We start from the raw sequence: 19,982 nt of genomic DNA on the forward strand, positions 1-19,982 counted from the left end.
GACATACAAAGAATACAGACATTAAAATTCGTCAACATTCATAACTTAAGATGGGGCTGGATAGTTCAACAGCCCCAGGCCTGCCGGAACAGCCAGGTCTTAGTCGCTTTGCGGAAGGCCGGAAGGGTAGTAAGGGTCCGGATCTCAATGGGGAGATCGTTCCATAGGGCCGGAGCAGCTACAGAGAAGGCCCTCCCCCGGGGAGTCGCAAGCCGACATTGACCAGCAGATGGAATCCAGAGGAGGCCTAATCTGTGTGATCTTATTGGTCTCTGGGAGGTAAATGGCAGGAGGCGGTCTCTCAAGTAGCCAGGTCCGATACCATGTAGGGCTTTAAAAGTAACGACTAGCACCTTGAAGCGTGTCCGGAGACCAATGGGCAGCCAGTGCAGCTCGCGGAGGATAGGTGTAACGTGGGTGTACCTAGGTACACCCACAATTGCTCTCGCGGCTGCATTCTGGACTAACTGAAGTCTTCGAACACTCTTCAGGGGCAGCTCCATGTAGAGCGCGTTACAGTTATTTTATGGTGGGAAACCAGATACTGAATGTACTCACGGATAAGCCAAAAATTCTAGATCCCAAAACACACCCAAAATTAGCTTATCTGCCAGTAGAGACAATACTAGCCCCCCCCCCCCAACAACAACAAAGGTTGCTGCCTGTCAAGGGAAGGTCACAGTCCAAGCACAACCATTTGGGAGTCTCGTCACCCAGCTGCAACCCCCAAGGCTCTTCCCTCGGGCTCTGCAACGGGAGGAATGGAAGGACAAATCAGTCTGATTAGAGATTTCACAGGTGTGAGATTGTGGAAAGTTTCTCCCTGCAGCAAAGAAAGGAAAACAGTAATAGAAATAAGCAGAGTTTGTTTAAAAACAAAGAAACAAACAAACAAAAAAAGCTAGCCAGGCTGAAGCTGCCAGAATTACTCAATGAAAGATCTTTGAGTTGGTCACTCGGAATCATTGCACACAAAATGGAGATTGGGAGGGACAATGCCAGTGTAGGTTATTGTATCTCTTTAAGTTATTTCTAAGGGCATGCAGAGGCTAAGAAGCTGAGTTTGTTGATCAGAAAGGTCGGCAGTTCAGTGGTTCGAATCCCTAGCGCCGCATAATGGAGTGAGCTCCCATTACTTGTCCCAGCTTCTGCCAACTTAGCACGTAAAAAATGCAAGTAGAAAAGAGGAACCACCTTTGGTGGGAAGGTAACAGCGTTCCGTGTGCCTTTGGCGTTTAGTCATGCCGGCCACATGACCACGGAGACATCTGCGGACAGCACTGGTTCTTCGGCTTTGAAACGGAGATGAACACCGCCCCCTAGAGTTGGGAACGACTAGCACATATGTGCGAGGGGAACTTTTACCTTTACAGTTATTTTTTATAAACCTAGTTTGGGTTATTGCAGTGGTGGGATTCAGCCAGTTCACACCGCTTCGGGAGAACCAGTTGTTAAGTTTCTGAACAGTTTGGTGAACTGGTTGTTGGAAGAAATCATTTGGAGAGAGAACCAGTTGTTAAATTATTTGAATCCCACCACTGGGTTATTGTCTATCTTATTGTAACTCTTAAGGCGGGCATGATGGCTCAACAATTAAACACAGTGAGCTTGGAAAGCAGACAGCTCAGGTTCGAGACCCAAGCATCACGCAACAGGGTGATGTCCCATTACTTGTCCCAGTTCCTGTCCACCTAGCAGTTCGAAAGCATGCAAATGTGCGAGTAGATAAATAGGTACCACTTTGATAGGAAGGTAACAGCGCTGCATTCACCTCGGTGTATAGTCATGCTGGCCACATGACCACAGAAATGTCTTCAGACAACGCTGTCTCCCTTGGCTAAGGAAACGGAGATGAGCATCGTCCCATAGTGTCAGACATGACTGAACAGGGTAAAACTTTAACAGAACAGAATAACAGAGTTGAAAGGGGCCTTGGAGGTCTTCTAGTCCAACCCTCTGCTCAGCCAGGAAGCCCTACACCATTTCAGACAAATGGTTGCCCAAATTCTTCTTAAAAACTTCCAGTGTTGGAGCATTTGCAACTTCTGGAGGCAAGTTATTGCATGGATTAATTGTTCTCACTGCCAGGAAATTTCTCCTTAGTTCTAAGTTGCTTATCTCCTTGATCAGTTTCCACCTGTTGCTTCTTGTCCTGCCTTCAGATGCTTTGGAGAATAGCTTGACTCCCTCTTCTTTGTGGCAACCCCTGAGATATCTTTATCTTTATCTCTTAAAATAAAACCTGCACATTGGTAAGTTCAAAGCTTGGGGCCTGATGTAATTGAGTAGGGAAAAGATCCTATAGCTGGTATTTTGGATTGAGAGTTCCACCTCTCGTATTGCTATAATCCTGGAAAACATTTCACTGGCAAGAAAGCATATAGTCCAGATCTTACTAAAAGATTAACATGCAAACCACCATCACCCCAGGCGTTAAGGGAAATGGACAATCCAAATCTCTTTTTGAGAGGTGACTATCTCTCCCTGTTCTTTGCACTGCAGTGCTGAAATTCTGCGTCTTTACTGGGCAGAGTTGAACATAAATAGCGTTTCTGGCATCCGTGAGAAAACACCTGCCAGAGTTCAGGAAGCAAGTCTCGTAACTGCCGTTAGCCTACACTGATTCTCAGATCTGGGACGTCTAAAGACTCTTGTGAAAGAAAGAAAGAGAAAGAAATAATATCATGAAAGGAAGTCTTCTGCAATTGTTAATAATGCAGAGTTGGGAAACGTTTCTTCAGCCTCCTTGTAATACTTTTGCCCTGACTATATTAAACCTTTGAGATAGGCTTCACTTTTTATCGATGACATGCAGAGTAAAAGAGTTTCTCTGAGTCATACTCTACCAGCAACACGTCATACTTGTTTCCAAACACCTACTGTCACAAACTGAGTCAGTTTTCAAACTGGGGAGGGGAGGAGAAGTCCTTGGGAGTTCCCAACCAGGGGGACGATTCAGCCGGTTCGGAGTGGCTTGCACAAACCAGTAGTTCCAGACATCAGTTGACCCCGCCCACCAGCCCCTGCGCTAGTCTGCTCTATATTTCCTTTGTTTGAAGCCCAGCTGATGGGCACAGCAGAGCAATTGTCAAGCCTCAACTGCTTTACCCACTGGGGCTGCAGTAGAAGGTAAGTTTTAGAGCTGTTTTAAAACGAACTGTGAGCGGGCGGAGTGCGTGCTCAGTGAAGTGTACTCTCAGCGAACTGGTTGTTACACTGGTTGAATCCCACCACTGTTCCATCATCACCTTGAATATTATGAATAGGGGGAAGGGGGAATAGTTACTGTGTTCACAGAACATCTTTGCCTCTTTTGACTGACCTGAATGGTATCTTTCCTTACGAACTAAGGTTTTCTACACACTGAGTTAGGATGTCCTTGAAACTCTACTTTCACAAGCATAGGCACATGAAGTCAAGGATATATGATTTAAACTGAGATGACAATACAGTACATGAACATTCTGAAAGTCACAGAGCAGCCTTAATGTGTCAAGCTTGAAGCTGACCTGACCGGAGCCATCTTGGAGGCTTCGGTTCACCAACAAAAGCACGCCGATGAAACCGCGGCAAGGAAACCGCGTCAAGAAAACCGCGAGGTCGAAATCACGCTGACGATTTCAGTGTTGCCACACTGGAGCTGAGGGATAAGGAAGGGGGATTAGAGATAGCTGGGGTTTTGTAGCCAAAATAAAATACTTTCGCTTGGGAACCAAGGACATTCTCACACCTGGGCTGAGGAAGGAGGAGTGAGGTCACCAGACAGTGTCTTGATTGGACCATGTGACTGATTGGGGTTATGGGAAAACTTTCTCTTTTAATTAGGTGAAAACCACGGGAACCTTCAGAGTCGGTTTTCACCAGATTTGTGTCACTATGATAACTCCAATAAAGCTATTCTTTGAGGAATTCATCTGCCTCAGAGTTTTGCTTGCTATGGGACTATTTCTTGGAACCTTGTCATAATGGATCAGAGCAAAGGCTAATCTAGACTAGTTCTGTGTTCTTTAATGGCCAAATACAGAGGTGGGTTCCTACCAGTTCGCACCTATTCAGTAGAACCGGTTCGTCAAATCTACCGAACCGGTTAGAAGAGGTTCCACCAGTGGACCCGGAAAGCAGGCCACACCTACAGAAGAGGTTCCAAAAATTTTTGAAACCCACCACTGGTCCTTGGATAGGATTATTCTACACTATCATGCTCATATTTATAAAACTCAGTGCCTCTGTGAAAGGTAAGGATGACTACTGCGTTTGTGGTGCAATCAGAACATTGCGTGTGTTGAAGTTGTTTTAATGCAAACCAAAGATGCCTTTTAAAAAACAAGTTTACATCATATTCTTACGCATGCCAGTGCTGTGTGTCAGGTAATTTAAGGTGGTTCTGACAAGTGTCGTCGGCATCTTCATATCCGGTCACATGGGTGGCAAGCCACCCCCATCCGGTCACATGGGCGGCAAGCCACTCCCACAAAGGAGGCCACACCCACAGAGTAGGTTCGAACAATTTTTGAAACCCACCACTGGCCAAATACATGCCTATGAGAAAACAACCAAGGGACATAATGTCCTACTGCTCAACAGAAGAGTCTTAATGTGATTTTTGCACAGATATTTTTCAGACGTATAGTAACTGAATTGTTTTCCATTCTGTTTCCAGTCGCAGTAGCCAATTGGATTTTCTGGGACAAAGTCATATTTGCAATATACCATATAGTGTGGGAAATAACTCTGGACACTTATTAATTGCCAGCTGCAGCCCCACTGTTACTCAATAGCTGCTTTTTACGTCCATTCTTTCTAATTGTTCAAGGTGATGCGGAATTGTGTAGAATAAACAATAAAGGTAAAGATAAAGGTTCCCCTCGCACATATGTGCTAGTCGTTCCCGACTCTAGAGGGTGGTGCTCATCTCTGTTTCAAAGTCAAAGAACCAGTGCTGCCCGAAGACATCGCCATTGTCATGTGGCTGGCATGACTAAATCCTGAAGGCGCATGGAACACTGTTTCCTTCCCACCAAAGGTGGTTCCTGTTTGTCTACTTGCATTTTTACATGCTTTTGAATGGCTAGATTGGCAGAAACTAGGGACAAGTAACAGGAGCTCACTCCATTACGCGTCACTAGGGCTTCGGACTGCCAAACTGCTGACCTTTCTGATCAACAAGCTCTGCGTCTTAGCCACTGAGCCACCACATCCCTTCAGAATAAATAAACAATACAGAATAAACAATGCACCCCTCATAAATAAAATACTGAGCATCAGTTGTCTTCAGAAGCAGGAAGAAAGCAAACAACAATTGGAACTGGGTTCGAGATGTTTTAATTAACTATTTTAAAGACTTAGTGAAATGGGATTTGTTTCCAGAAACTATTAACATCGAGAAAACTAGGAGTCAGTCCTCTCTATTAACCCCCCACTGTTCCCCAAAACACCAACAAGAAAAAGAGATTCTTGCTGTGTAATTTTTGAAATCACAACAGGAAGTGATGCATTGCCGAACTAAAGTAGGAAATTTGACCACAAAACATACATTTTCAGGAAGTGTCTTATCAGATCCTTATCAAATTCTTTTCTGGTGGTAATATTCCCACTCAAGGGAAATTTAACAAAGGCATGGAGGTGCTTCACCTCACTTTGATCTGTCCAACATTAAAATATGGTTTGAGCCACTGAAGAAATTCATACATTGCACTAAACTATAATTTGGTTTGGGATTGGTATAGCAACTGTCAGGACTTAATAAATTGCATGATTCAGCTAACGGTGGCAAACCCTGGAAAAATAACCCATGATTTAGCAGGAAGGGAAAAACCACGTGTTTCTCCTTCAACTTTTCATTGGTACACCCTTGAAGTAAGATTAGAAGGTTTTACTTCAGTATTTCCATTTAAAAATTCCCTGTTTCCCCTAAAATAAGACCTCCCCAGATAATAAGCCCAATCGGGCTTTTGAGCGCATGTGCTAAAATAAACCTTCCCCCCAAAATAAGCCCTCCAGAAAATATTGCAACACAGCAGCAACCATGAGGTGACCACGTTTGCTGCTTCCTGTACCTCAAAAATATTAAGACCTCCCCAAAAATAAGGCCAAGTGCTTATTTTAGGGGTTGAATGAAAATAAGACCCTGTCTTATTTTGGGGAAAACATGGTACCTTTTCTTATGGATGTCAGAACTTAATTCAAGCTTAATTAAGCAGATAAGTCAGGATCATGAATTAAAGTTTAATGCTTGTGTGTCTTTTTAAATTCCAATAAGGTCTAACTATAGTTAATTTAGATCTGGATACAATAAGCAATAAGAAGCAAACATTACTAATTCCTTCTGTATGACTGGTCTGAGGAGAGGAGGAGAGCAATATAACTACTTGGGAAAAACAAATGAAACAGTAATAATTAAACAAGTCACACAGGAGAAAATCCCCAAATTGCCATTATGGAATTATCAATATTTCCAACTAAAATAATTCTCTGAAGACTTTTGTTCTCACCTCAGTTTCTCTATATCCTCTAAAATCTTTTATCTGAAATCTTCCCCTATAGTTCTTTCTAGATGCAACAATTACATTCCACTCAGAAAATAAAGAGTTTTGCTATCCGATTTGCTCCTGGTTCTTCTCAAACTACAGAGTCTGCATGGAAGCGGTATTGTCCTTCGTTAATTTTTCCTCGGTGTCGTTGCGCAGTTTTTCGAACAGTTTTGCAAAATTCGTCTTGCGTAGCCCTCCGCGGAAACTCCGTGCTGCGAAGGCGTAGAGAATAGGGTTGATGCAGCTGCTGGAAAAGGCCACCGCACCATGAACGTTGGTTAAAATTTTCATGGACTTGAGTAAGTTCTGGCTGACCTCGGGCTTGGCATGCTTCAACAACAATGCCGAGACTGTAATGAGGTTTAAGACGTGGTAAGGAAGCCAGCAAACAAAGAAGGCTCCAACGACTGCAGCAATCAGCTTCCCGGTTTTCATTTTCTTGTGGTTTTTCAGAGTCCGAATCTTCCTCGCCACATAAGTATAACAGACTGCCAACACAGCAAAAGGGATCACGAAGCCAAACAGGGTCTCCACGACATCAACCGCAATGTGCTGGTTGTCAGAGTTGTAAAATTCATCCGTGCACTTCCCTCTGGGCATCTCTTTGGATGAGAATATCAAGCATGGGCAGGAGAGAGCTCCCGCTAGCAACCAAATGGCTAGCATGATCGCATGCACCTCCCTCGGCTTCCGCCATCTTTGGGAAGCGAGTGGCAGGATCACCGCAGCAAAGCGGTGGAGGCTCATTAAGGTGATGGAGAAGATGCTGGTGTAGACGGTCAAATACACAAGGTACATGAGGAACCGGCACATGAAGTCCCCAAAAACCCAGCTTTTGGCAAAATAGTACGTCCAGAAAGGCACCGTCAGTATAGCCAGTAAGTCGGCCACCGCTAAGTTCAGGATGAGGGCAATGGTGAATGAGCGCTGGGGGAATTTGGAAAGGATGGTCCAGATCACGAGACCATTGCCAGGGATCCCAATTAGGAAGCACATCGTCAGGAACACAATTGGAATCACTTTAGCCTCTGGGCCTTCCATAATCTGGTTGGTTGGTGTCCCTGTGGCATGAAGGGACATCCTGGGTCCATATAATCTTGTCTGAAGGCAAAACAGCTCCAGGACAAATGCACAGGAGTCCCACGGTGTCAATGAGATCCCCAAGAAGAGGAAGATCTCTTTGGCATGGGCCAGTTTCTTTTAAAAAGAGTGTCAGGGTTTTTTTTACTCAGACTGGGACATCCTGATTGGTTCTGCAACAGAGAAAGAGAGAGGCTTTCTCCAGTCCACTTCCTTTCAGAGAATTCTTGCCTATGGCCCAATTCCTACCAGGTTGAGTAACAGTTTTGTTTTGACGTCTGCAGTGGCATTGCCAGGAAAACAGGTCTATAGAATGGAGCTACATCACAGGCAACAACGCACGGTGTTCCCAGAAAGGGCCCCCCAGTTAGTGGCTCCAGACTTCCTGGAGAAAGGGTGATAAGACGTTAAGGAGATCCCATGGGAAAGGCTCTAGAAGTAGTTGTGTGAAAAAAAGACAGTGGTGATTAGCCTAAGTCTGAAACTCTACAAATGGTAGAATAGAATAAAATAGAATAGAATAGAATATAGAGAATAGAATAGAATAGATTTCTGTATTGGCCAAGCATAATTGGACACGCATGGAATTTGTCTTTGGTGCATATGCTCTCAGTGTACATAAAATAAAAGATACATTCATCGCAAATCATAAGGTAAAACACTTAATGATAGTCATAGGGTACAAATAAGTAATCAAATCATACTAGGAAACAATCAATAAAGTTACAGTCATGCAGTCATAAATGGGAGATGAGTGATAGGACCCTGTTTTCCCCAAAATAAGACCTCCCCGGATAATAAGCCCAATTGGGCTTTTGAGCACATGGACTAAAATAAACCCGCCCCCGAAAACATCGCAACACAGCAGCAGCCATGAGGTGACCACCCTCGCTCCCTCCTGCACCTCAAAAATAACAAGACCTCCCTGAAAATAAGACCAAGCACTTATTTTGGGGGTCAAAAGAAAATAAAACCCTGTCTTATTTTTGGGGAAACATTGTAATAGTAATGCAGCCTTAGTCAATGGTTTGACTGCGGTGAGGGAATTATTTGTTTAGCAGAGTGAAGGCATTCACCGTTATGGGAAACAGGTGTTGTTTGCGCTCTACATGGGGCAGCCTTTGAAGAGTATTCGGAGACTTCAACTCGTCCAGAATGCAGCCGTGTGAGCGATTGTGGGTGCACCTCGGTACACCCACGTTACACCTATCCTCCGCAAGCGGCACTGGCTACCGATCGGTCTCCGGATACGCTTCAAAGTGCTAGTCGTAACTTATAAAGCCCTTCATGGTATTGGACCTGGGTACTTGAGAGACCGCCTGCTGCCAATTACCTCCCAAAGACCCGTCAGATCTCACAGGGTCGGCCTCCTCCGGGTTCCGTCCACCAGCCAATGCCATCTGGCTACTACCCGGGGGAGGGCCTTCTCTGTAGCAGCTCCGGCCCTTTGGAATGAACTCCCCGCGGAGATCCGGACCCTCACCTCTCTCCAGGCCTTCCGGAAAGCCGTCAAAACCTGGCTGTGCCAGCAGGCCTGGGGTTGATGAGTTCCCCTCCCCTCTCGACTGGTATGGCTGTGTGATTTTCGTGTATTTTAATTATGTGTACTGTTGTTTATGTTCCCTTTCCCCTTTGAGTTGTTCGCCGCCCTGAGTCCCTCCTGGAGAAGGGCGGCATACAAATAAACCAAAACTAAACTAAACTAACATTTGGGGGGGAAAAAGTTGTCTTGGTGTGCCGGGCTCTGTAGCGTCGTTTTGAGGGTAGGAGTTGAAACAATTTAAGTCCAGGATGTGAGGGTTCTGTAAATATTTTCACGGGCCTTTTTTTTTTTGACTCATGCAGTATACAGGTCCTCAGTGGAAGGCAGGTTGGTAGCAATTGTTTTTTCTGGCCAACACGGAGCTTTCAGCTTGAAAGAAAAAGACCGTTATGGGAAACAGGTGTTGTTTGCAAACTCTGTGGCACTGTTGGTGAAACGTCCTTGACAAGGCACCTGCACCATGCCACCAAGGCTAAATTTAGTCTGCTCCTGCTATCACCCATCCAAGGACGTGGGGAGGGGAAGTCAACCACACCTGGCGAAGCGCTACGGCTCATAGTAATAAAAACCTAGCACCCGGGGACCTAAACCTCCTGGGAGTAGCAGCCAAAATGACTTTCCTGTGGACGGCTCTCACTTACCTAGTGCTCCTTGATGTTGCCTGTGGTGAGTAAAGCATGTGTTGCCTTTCTAGGTTGGGTGGTTGTTTCCTATTCTTTCATCACGGCTGAGGGATCGTGCAGTTCCTATGGTGGGGGAGCATGCTTAAGTTCATTGCTTGCAACATATTACACACAAGCGCACAACACACGTTGCTAAACTCACAGACCTGCTTGGTTGAATTGTCCTCCCTTGCAAAAACCAAAACAAAAGAGCAACAGGATGGGAAAGGAAGAACACAGAGGAACTGTGAATGATGCCAAGGACGTTTTCTGGCAGTTAAAGCAGCTTGTTGTCACCTTCTTTGGGATTCACTTTCCAACTCCAGCAGTCCCTTTTTTTCCAAAAATTGCTCTGCTATATAATGTCACAGAGGAATTATTGAGTCTGTCATCTGCACTTCTATAACTGACTGGTTTGGTTCTGCAACCCAAGAATAGCAATAGCAGTTAGACTTATATACCACTTCATAGGGCTTTCAGCCCTCTCTAAGCGGTTTACAGAGTCAGCATATTGCCCTCAACAACAATCCGGGTCCTCATTTTACCCACCTCGGAAGGATGGAAGGCTGAGTCAACCCTGAGCCAGTGAGATTTGAACAGCCGAACTGCAGAACTGCAGTCAGCTGAAGTAGCCTGCAGTGCTGCATTTAACCACTGCGCCACCTCGGCTCTGACAGACCGAGACTTCAGAGGATAATTAGAACTGCAGGAAAAAACAATTACTGCCAACCTGCCTTCCATTGAGGACCTGTGTATTGCACAAGTCAAAAAGAGGGCTGTGAAAATATCTACAGACCCCTCGCATCCTGGACATAAATTGTTTCAACTCCTACCCTCAAAACGAGGCTACAGAGCACTCCAAACCAGAACAACTAGACACAAGAACAGTTTTTCCATGAACCTCATCACTCTGCTAAACAAATGATTCCCTCACCACTGTCAAACTATTCACTAAGGCTGCATCACTATTACTATTAGTCTTCTCATCGTTCCTACCACCCATCTCCTCCCGCTGATGACTGCAGGACTGTAACTTGGTTGCTTTGTTGCCTTATATTTATATTGATATTGATTGCTCCGATTGCTTATGACTATGACTATCATTAAGCGTTGTACCTTATGATTCTGGACGAACGTATCTTGTCTTTTTATCTGCACTGAGAGCATCTGCACCAAAGACGAATTCCTTGTGTGTCCAATCCCACTTGGCCAATAAAGAATTCTATTCCATTCTACATGTGGACAAAGAGGGACATGATTAAAAAGGTATAGAAAGCAACGTTGAGGATAGTTCACTTAGAACAGTGGTTCCCAAACTTGGCAACTTTAAGACTTGTGGACTTCGACTCCCAGAGTTCTCCAGCCAGAAGAGCTAGCTGGAGAATTCTGGGAGTTGAAGTCCACAAGTCTTAAAGTTGCCAAGTTTGGGAACCACTGACTTAGAAGATTGAAATGGACATTCAAGCGGAGTTACATCAAATTTACTTTGGCCCTACTTTGTCCAGGAAAATTTCAGAATATGAGCCCTGCCACATGTATCACTCAAGGGCCAATTATGGCTTTTCAGCTTGCAAATTTAAAATGCCCCCATTCTGTAGCCTAAAGTATAACAGCCAACCAGTTGTTTGTAGCTTCTGGTTTCCCTGAGCTTGTCAAGAGTAAGCAGCGAACGAACAAATCTGAACCAGCCTCCTCAACCTTCTTGCCTTTCATGGAAGGCTACTCAGTCCAGATCTAAGATACTTATCAGATTGACCCTCTTTGTCTTTTTGTAGGCTGTGGGATCCCAGCCATTAAGCCTGATGTGAAATATACAGCGAGAGTTATCAACGGGGTGGATGCCATTCCTAATTCTTGGCCCTGGCAAGTCTCGCTGCAGGTAAGGACATCAACCATGGTCACTGGTAGCTCAATAATGGTGGTGGGGATAAGTACTATTCTCCTTATATTCAAGATGCTGAACTGCATTTTAGGCATAGCAGGCAAGCTGAGGACCCTGGAATGGAAGAAGATAGAGGATGGAGCACCAAGTTGTTGTCGGGTTGAATTGAGTCAACATGTGGGCACAATTAAAGCACATTGTTTATGATAGAGGGTAGAGTGGTGTGGTGGCCTAATGGTGAAGACACTTGCCTTACATTCATAAGGTTGAGAGTTCAATCCCAGGTAGTGGCAGATGTTTTAATCCCTAGCGCCGTGTAACGGAGTGAGCTCCCGTTACTTGTCCCAGCTTCTGCCAACCTATCCTGTTTCCCCAAAAATAAGACCTCCCCAAAAATATTGCAACACAGCAGCAGCCTATGAGGTGACCACCCTCACCACCTCCTGCACCTCAAAAGTAATAAGAATTCCCCGAAAATAAGATGAAACGCTTATTTCGGGGGTCAAAAGAAAATAAGACCCTGTCACAGCAGCAGTTCAAAAGCACGTAAAAAATGCAAGTAGAAAAACAGGAACCACCTTTGGTGAGAAGGTAACAATGTTCCATGCACCTTCGGTGTTTAGTCATGCCGGCCACATGACCACGGAGACGTCTTCGGACTCTTTGGCTCTTCAGCTTTGAAACGGAGATGAGCACCGCCCCCTAGAGTCAGAAATGATTAGCACATATGTGCAAGGGGAACTTTTGCCTTTACCTTAAATAGGTATATTTCTCACAATGATCCTTGAAGTGAGAAAAAGACGCTGCAGCTCTATTAATCCTAGTTTAAACTCTGGCTGGTTTTAGTAAGTCTGTTACTCATAAAAATAAATGAGCACTTGGACAAGCAGAGTTTGGCATAATAAGGCTACCCTTTTAAGACATAATAATAGTGCATAGTTGAGAATAGGGTAGGGTGGACTTGAAGCTGCCCCAGAAAAAGTGACTAAAATTTTGTTGCCGTTAACAACACAGTAGTGTATTTCTGAAAATTTTTTAAAAATGTGATGTCATTTTTGCTGACCTTCAGAATATATGCAGGCACTTATTTGCACTTTTCCCAATTCCTAAAATTCATGAAAATGATATTTAAAATGTAAATAAACTGTGTTTTTTTAAATCAAAGACTACTTACCTTTCTCTGTTGTACAAATGTGTGTTGTTTTTTTTGGTTGTAAATTAACTAATACTATATGCGTGCAACTTTTAGTATTGTATATTCTTTCTGGATTCCTGGTAGAAGAGTGTGCACGATTTTTTTCCAAGACAGATTTATTTAGTGTTTATTTGCTGCTACTTTTGCATCCAAAGTGAAAAGAATGCTCGAAATTAATTGCCAATAGGACGTGGCTTTTGAATTCATTCATGTCTATACTTGGAAAAGGTGAACTACAGATTGTTTTTCTCCCCTTGATCTGTTTAGTTCAAATCCTCAAAAAAAATGAAAGGGGAAGCAAAGGAAAAATTAGGAGCATAAAGTTGCTCAACATTCTGTTTTCTTGATGCATTTTATCTTTCATGCATTCCAAATCTGTGCTATTTTGATATTTTCTTTCTTTCTCTAGACTAGCTCACGTTACCATTTTTGTGGCGGTTCCCTGATCAATGAAAACTGGGTTATTACTGCTGCTCACTGCACTGTGCAGTAAGTAATGTTGTTCTTATATTGATCACTGTCCTAGAGGCACCGTGTTACCAGTTTCATCCTTACTTGGGATCATCAGAGGCTGAGAGTTAAAAATCCCCAAGTCTTAGTTCCCGGGGACACCCCTGCCTCCCATAAACGTGAAAGAGAATTCTCGCCTTTGAGCTCTGTCCATCAAAAGGCCTGATCTGATTTAACCATCTCTTTTCCCACCTGCATCTCCAAACTATTCTCTCCCTTTCTGAACTACTGAATCAACAAAATGATGTGAGATTCAAGAGTCTGAATATTGGTAGGGGCTATTTATTTTTGATAGCCTATTTATGATCTATGATCTATAACTTTGTTGTTTTACGTGTGAATACTGAGAGCTTTTGCATTGGAAGTAAATTCCTTCTATGTCTGATCACATTTGGCCAATAAAGAATTCTATTCTATTCTACTCTACTATTCTATTCCTACTTTTTTATTTATTCTATTCTGTTCCTAATTCTATTTCTATTTCTTTCTACTCCATTCCATTCCTGTTCGATTTCTATGCTATTCTATTCTATTTCTGTTCTATTTTCTATTCTGTTCTATTTTCTATCCTATCCTATCCTATCCTACCCTTCCTTATTTCTTTCATGCCCAGCACTAAGGCATTGATTTACAGTATGCCTCAATGTTCAGTTTAGCTGCATGTATGCATCAGAGAGAAAAAGGTCACAATAGCACATTAGACATGAGTTGTGTTTTTATTTCTCCAGACCGGGGTCAGATTTTGCTTACTTTGGAATGCAAAACAGATTTGATGATGCTGCGCCAGTCCAATCGCGATCCATAATCGAGGTGAGTGTCTTATTTGGGACCATGTCCAAATGACCAAAGAGTGCATCATGCAAGGAAAGCACATTTAGGCATCGGGGATAGAAGTAAGATCACCATCTTTACTTTTTTATTTGTCCCACTTCCCAATCAGCTTGTAATCCTATGCGGTTTATAATGGAAACCGTTTAAAATTATTTTATTGAAGCTCATCCCACAGGGCAATGCAGCCCCACAGTTGTGGATGTCATGACAGACAGTTCTGCTAAGACATGGTTTGTTGGCCTAATTGGTTCACTACTTAATTATTTCCTTTTAGAGAATCTTAACAAAGGAAGATAGCACTTAGATTAATAGAGTTGGAAGGGACCCAGTAGGTCATCTACTCCAATCCCACCCCTCCGGTCAAGCAGGAGACCCTACACCATTTCTAGCCAATGGAAGTCCAATCTCTTCTTGAAAGCCTCAAGTGATGAAGTTCCCACAACTTCCAAGGGCAACTTCTGTTCCATTGGTTGACTGTTCTCATTGTCAGAAAGTTCCCCCTTATTTCTAGCTTGAATCTCTCCTTGGTCAGTTTCCATCCATTATTCCTTGTCCGGCCTTCAGGTGCTTTGGAAAATAGCTTGACCCCCTCCTCTCTCTGGCAGCCCCTCAAAGATTGGAAGACTGCTATCATGTCTTCCCTGGTCCTTCTGTTCACTAAACTAGCCATGCCCAGTTCCTGTAACCGTTCTTCATATGTTTTAGTCTCCAGTCCCCTAATCATCCTGGTTGCTGTTCTCTGCACTCATTCTAGAGTCTCAACATCTTTTGTATAATGTGATGATGAAAAGTGGAGGCAGTACTCTAGGTATGGTCTTACTAGGGCTTTATAGAGTGGTATTAGTAGCTCACTTGATCTTGATTGCATCCCTCATTGTATCCCTCACACAATCTGTGATTTTAGATTTAAGAGCTAAAGATGATATGGAGAAACCCCAGTATTTCCATTCAGAAATACCAGCAGTTATCCGTCTTGCATAATCGTATTGTTGATCATCTTGGTTTTGGGATGGGAAAAGCTCTCAAGGGCCTAGCAGGGAGCGATGGACCGTGGCACGACAAAACCGCACTCGACTAAAGCGTGCCCGATTAAAGCGCGTCGCTGACATCATCAACAGGGCGACAACAGCGAGCGCGGAGAAAGAAGAGCACTTTAAATAGCGCTTTGAAAGCAAGCCGTTTCAACTTAAGGTAAGGGTTAGGTTTAGGGTTAGGTTTAGGGTTAGGTTAAGGGTTAGGGTTAGGTTTAGGGTTAGGTTAAGGGTTAGGGTTAGGTTTAGGTTTAGGGTTGGGTTAAGGGTTAGGTTAAGGGTTAGGTTTAGGATTAGGTTTAGGGGGGTTAGGTTTAGGTTTAGGGGTTAATTTTAGGTTTAGCGTTTACAGTGTGCTTCTGTCTCCGCGCTGTTGTCGCCCTGTGATGACGTCAGCTACGCGGTTTCGTCGAGCGCGCTTTAGTCGAATGCGGTTTTGTGGTGGAACCGCGATGGACTTCTAAGATCTTAAAATCAAGCAGAGACTATGATTTTTTAAGGTTTCTTCCTTCAACCCGGATGTTTTTCAGGTAATCACCCACCCTGACTGGGATCCTTACAATATAGATAATGACCTCGCTCTATTGAAGCTGTCTACTCCAGTGGAGCTGAACGACTACGTATCTCCGGTCTGCCTCGCTTCTCCCACGGAACTTTTCTCCCCAGATTTAAAGTGTGTCACATCTGGTTGGGGACGGGACAAACTGACTTGTAAGTGGCCCTTTGGGAATCAAGCGGGCTGAGAAAACCCAAGTGAGAAAGCGAAGACACCAGCCTGCCTTCTTTCATTCAGTCCGACAATTCCAACTGGTTTCTTTCTCTTACACCATTTTTTTTTCTTTCTTTCTGCCAGCACTTGAATCTGCAGTCATATTACAGCAAGTTGTTCTTCCCTTGGTGCCAGTAAACGAATGCCAGGAAAAACATTACAGGCCTATCACCAGTTCTATGATCTGTGCGGGTGGGGCCGGTTCCTCGTCTTGCCACGTAAGGTTCTCTACAAAAAGGATTTTATCAAGGCAGTGGTGGGATTCATGTACCTTCCCTACCAGATCGCAAATGTGAGCTCGCACGCGCCGCGTCTGTGCATGCACACCTCCTTCTCCACATGCGCAGTGCTCGTGCATTACGTTGGGGTGGGTGGGTGGAACCTCCCGCAGCCGCAACTAGCGATTTGCCTGAACCGGAGAGAACTGGCTGAATACCACCTCTGCAGCGTATTGAACTGTGAGAGAGGTTCTTTGTGTCCAGCCATGGACTTATTTTGGTAAGGTAGAGAAATGCACCCAATAATATACTTTTAAGTGTTTCATACCTTTGGCCCTACTGGAGGAGGCCTTAAGAGTTCCACTCACTCAAAGGTTCTATCCACTATCAGTGGAACAGCTTGCCCCCAGTTGTGAATGCCCCAACACTGGAAGTCTTTAAGATGTTGGATAGCCATTTGTCTGAAACAGTGTAAGGTTTCCTGCCTAGGCAGGGGGGTGGACTAGAAGACCTCCAAGGTCCCTTCCAACCAGAGGTGGGTTCCTACCAGTTCACACCTATTCGGTAGAACCGGTTCGTCAAATCTACCTAACCGGTTAGAAGAGGTTCCACCAGTGGACCCAGAAAGCAGGCCACACCTACATAATTCCAAAATTTTTTGAAACCCACCACTGGTCCTTGGATAGGATTATTCTACACTATCATGCTCATAGTGATAAAACTCAGTGCCTCTGTGAAAGGTAAGGATGACTACTGCGTTTGTGGTGCAATCAGAACATTGCGTGTGTTGAAGTTGTTTTAACGCAAACCAAAGATGCCTTTTAAAAAACAAGTTTACATCATATTCTTATGCATGCCAGTGCTGTGTGTGAGGTAATTTAAGGTGGTTCTGACAAGTGTCGTCGGCATCTTCATATCTGGTCACATGGGAGGCAAGCCACTCCCACCCGGTCACATGGGCGGCAAGCCACTCCCACAAAGGAGGCCACACCCACAGAGTAGGTTCAAACAATTTTTGAAACCCACCACTGCTTCCAACTCTGCTGTTGTATTATAAAGGAAACCAGAGTGGCAATCATGATCTAAAGCCTGATGAAGAGCTTCCAAGGGCTTTTTAAGGTCAAATTAATCTCCTTTGGGTTGAAGTCAGCTCCTGGTGGCATCAAGGACATGACTATGTGATCTTCTTGACAGCCCAACAAAAATGGTTGACCACTGCTGTCTTCGTCCAGGCTGCTAGTTCAGTTTTTCAGGCTAGCTTATAATCCTTGATTTCCCCAAAGACCTGTTATTCAAGTACATATTGGGCTGTCTTTGGAGATTCTGTCACCCAGGTCATGGTTGTCCCAAAGGTGCTTTTTCAAAGGCAGCTGGACTTCCTTTCTTTTTTCTTTGAAGGCCTTTCCTTTCTCCTCCAAGAAGCTTCTTCACTTCTGATGGAAGAACTGAAGAAGCTTCTTGGATGAGAAGCGAAACGTCTTCAAGGGAAAACCAAGACACTGCCCAGTCACCTTTTGAAAAAGCACCTTTGGGACAAATTGGGCTCCAAATTGGCTAATTTTTCTGGCTCCAGGCTAAAAAAAAAGTTTTTCATAAAAGCATTTGCTTTTCTTTCCTTTTAGGGTGATTCTGGTGGCCCTCTGGTATGCCAGAACGGCCCAACTTGGTATCTGGTTGGGATCGTCTCCTGGGGAAGCTCCAGCTGCAACGTCACTATTCCTGCTGTCTATGCCCGAGTCTCCAAATTCCGCAACTGGATTGACCAAGTAGTAGCCACTCACTGATGACACACCTGGGAGACACAAGACAAACACTCTCACTGGGACTCCCCCCAATGTAGAAAATATATCAATGTACATTCTTGCAACTGAAATCTGGGGGAAAAACACATCAGTTTTCATTTCAAAGAAAAAAATATTCAAAATTTTTTGATTAGAAGATACCTCAATATTAAAAGTCATAAAAGCCGGCAACAGTTCCAGCCTTACCTCTTTCAAAGTTTAGGGGGAAAAATACTGAATATAGGAACGAATATTATCTACAATCACTTTCAAACAACTGTTTTTATCCTCGTCCACTAACTTGAGTTCAGGGCCTCACCTGAAAAAGCCTGCCATTCATTAGAGCATGTATTTTAACCATTGTTGTTGCTGCTAGTTGCAAAGTTGTGTACGACCCATCGCGACCCCATGGATGTTCCTCCAGATCTTCAGTGACTCCATCCAGCCACCTCATTCTCTTTCGTCCCCGTCTTGTTTTGCCCTCAATCTTTCCCAGCATGAAGCTCTTCTCCAGTGAGTCCTTCCTTCTCATTAGGTGGCCAAAGTACTTGAGTTTCATCTTCAGGATCTGGCCTTCTAAAGAGCAATCAGGGTTGATCTCCTCTAGGACTGACCGGTTTGATCACTTTGCAGGCCAAGGGACTCACAGGAGTCTTCTCCAGCACCATAATTCAAAGGCCTCCATTCTTAGGCGCTCAGCCTTCCTGATGGTCCAGCTTTCACAACCATACATTACAACCATACCCCACCAATAAAATAAAATAAAATAAAATAAACCATCCTTCACTACTCTGTGAGGATCAACATTTTACTGAATAAAAAGGTTACAGTTCCAAATTTTAAAAAATAGACTGAATACACAAAATAAATAATTCCATACACTAATTTCAACATTACAGGTTAACTGTCATGCATCAAATCGCCCTCTAAAAAAGTAGAGATTCCATTGTGTAAAAAAAAAAAAAAAATCCCAAAAGGCACCAAAGACAAAAATCACAGGTAATGAATACTTGGGAGAAACAAAGTAGGGAAGGGAAGTCGCTGATCTATGAAAAAGTGGCAATTATTTTTGACAAATTGGATGTTATGGTGACAGGAAGAAGTATCGGACTAAAATTGCTTAATTCCTACCTTGGAGGATTTCCAAAGGACACTGGAATGCAGGGCTATCCAACTTCCTCAACTTTTAAGACTAGTGGGCTTCAACTTCTAGAATACCATGCTGAGTGGGGAATTCTGGGAGTTGAAGTCTACAAACTTGCCGAGGTTGCACATCCTTGCTGTCGTAGTTCCAAAAGTGACAACATTCGCAGCACACCAGATATTGGCAGGAAGGCAGCAAGTTATAGTTGGGGGCTGCTGGAGTAAAGAATATTTGAAAAGTACCTTCTCTCCCAACACAGTTATCAGAAAGGAGTAACCTGTCAATCCTATTTTTTTTTAAAAAAACACACCATTTTCCATGTTGGGTTCCAGACAGCCCCGAGGTTCTTGGAAAGCCTCTCTAGCCTTAATTGAGGACAAACACTGTTAATGGGCCTCAATGAAACGGCTAGTCCCTCACTGCTGAACAATCTCAGCACCGTAGAGCTGCTACGAGATATGTCTGGACGCACTATCTGTACACAGAGTTACAGGACAGTCCTTGACTTAACGGCCACGACCAAAACCTAAAGTTCTGTGGTCAAGTGAGTTGTGCCCGGTTTCACAACCTTTCGTTGCCGCCGTTGTTAAGCGAACCACTGCAATTGTTCAGTGGGTCGTGAAGGGAGCCCAGCTTTTCTCCGTTGACTTGGCTTGTAGGAAGCCAGCTGGGAAGGTCACAAATGGTGGGATCGTATGATACATGCTGGTGGCCAGGTGCCTGAATTTTGATCCCATAACCATGGGGATTCTGCAACTTAAAGTGTGAGAATGGTCATAAACCATCCTTTTCAGTACTGTTCTAAT

At 44.0% G+C, this 19,982-nt stretch overlaps 2 protein-coding genes across 2 annotated transcripts; one reads left to right on the forward strand and one right to left on the reverse strand.

The window, feature by feature from the left end:
• Positions 1-6,623: 6,623 nt before the first annotated feature.
• LOC116517932 (leukotriene B4 receptor 1-like) lies at positions 6,624-7,610 on the reverse strand. Its single transcript, XM_032231120.1, has one exon. It carries the CDS (start codon positions 7,608-7,610, stop codon positions 6,624-6,626), a length of 987 nt encoding a protein of 328 aa, XP_032087011.1.
• Positions 7,611-9,764: 2,154 nt separating this feature from the next.
• On the forward strand, positions 9,765-18,215 carry CTRL (chymotrypsin like). Its single transcript, XM_032231121.1, has 7 exons — positions 9,765-9,819; positions 11,591-11,694; positions 13,302-13,381; positions 14,131-14,212; positions 15,795-15,975; positions 16,118-16,251; positions 17,874-18,215. The coding sequence occupies exons 1-7, from the start codon at positions 9,765-9,767 to the stop codon at positions 18,033-18,035; spliced, it is 798 nt and encodes a 265-aa protein (XP_032087012.1). The 3' UTR covers positions 18,036-18,215.
• Positions 18,216-19,982: the final 1,767 nt, after the last annotated feature.

The sequence above is a fragment of the Thamnophis elegans genome, chromosome 14 (assembly GCF_009769535.1).
Source record: "Thamnophis elegans isolate rThaEle1 chromosome 14, rThaEle1.pri, whole genome shotgun sequence".
NCBI classification, from domain to species: Eukaryota; Metazoa; Chordata; class Lepidosauria; order Squamata; family Colubridae; genus Thamnophis; species Thamnophis elegans.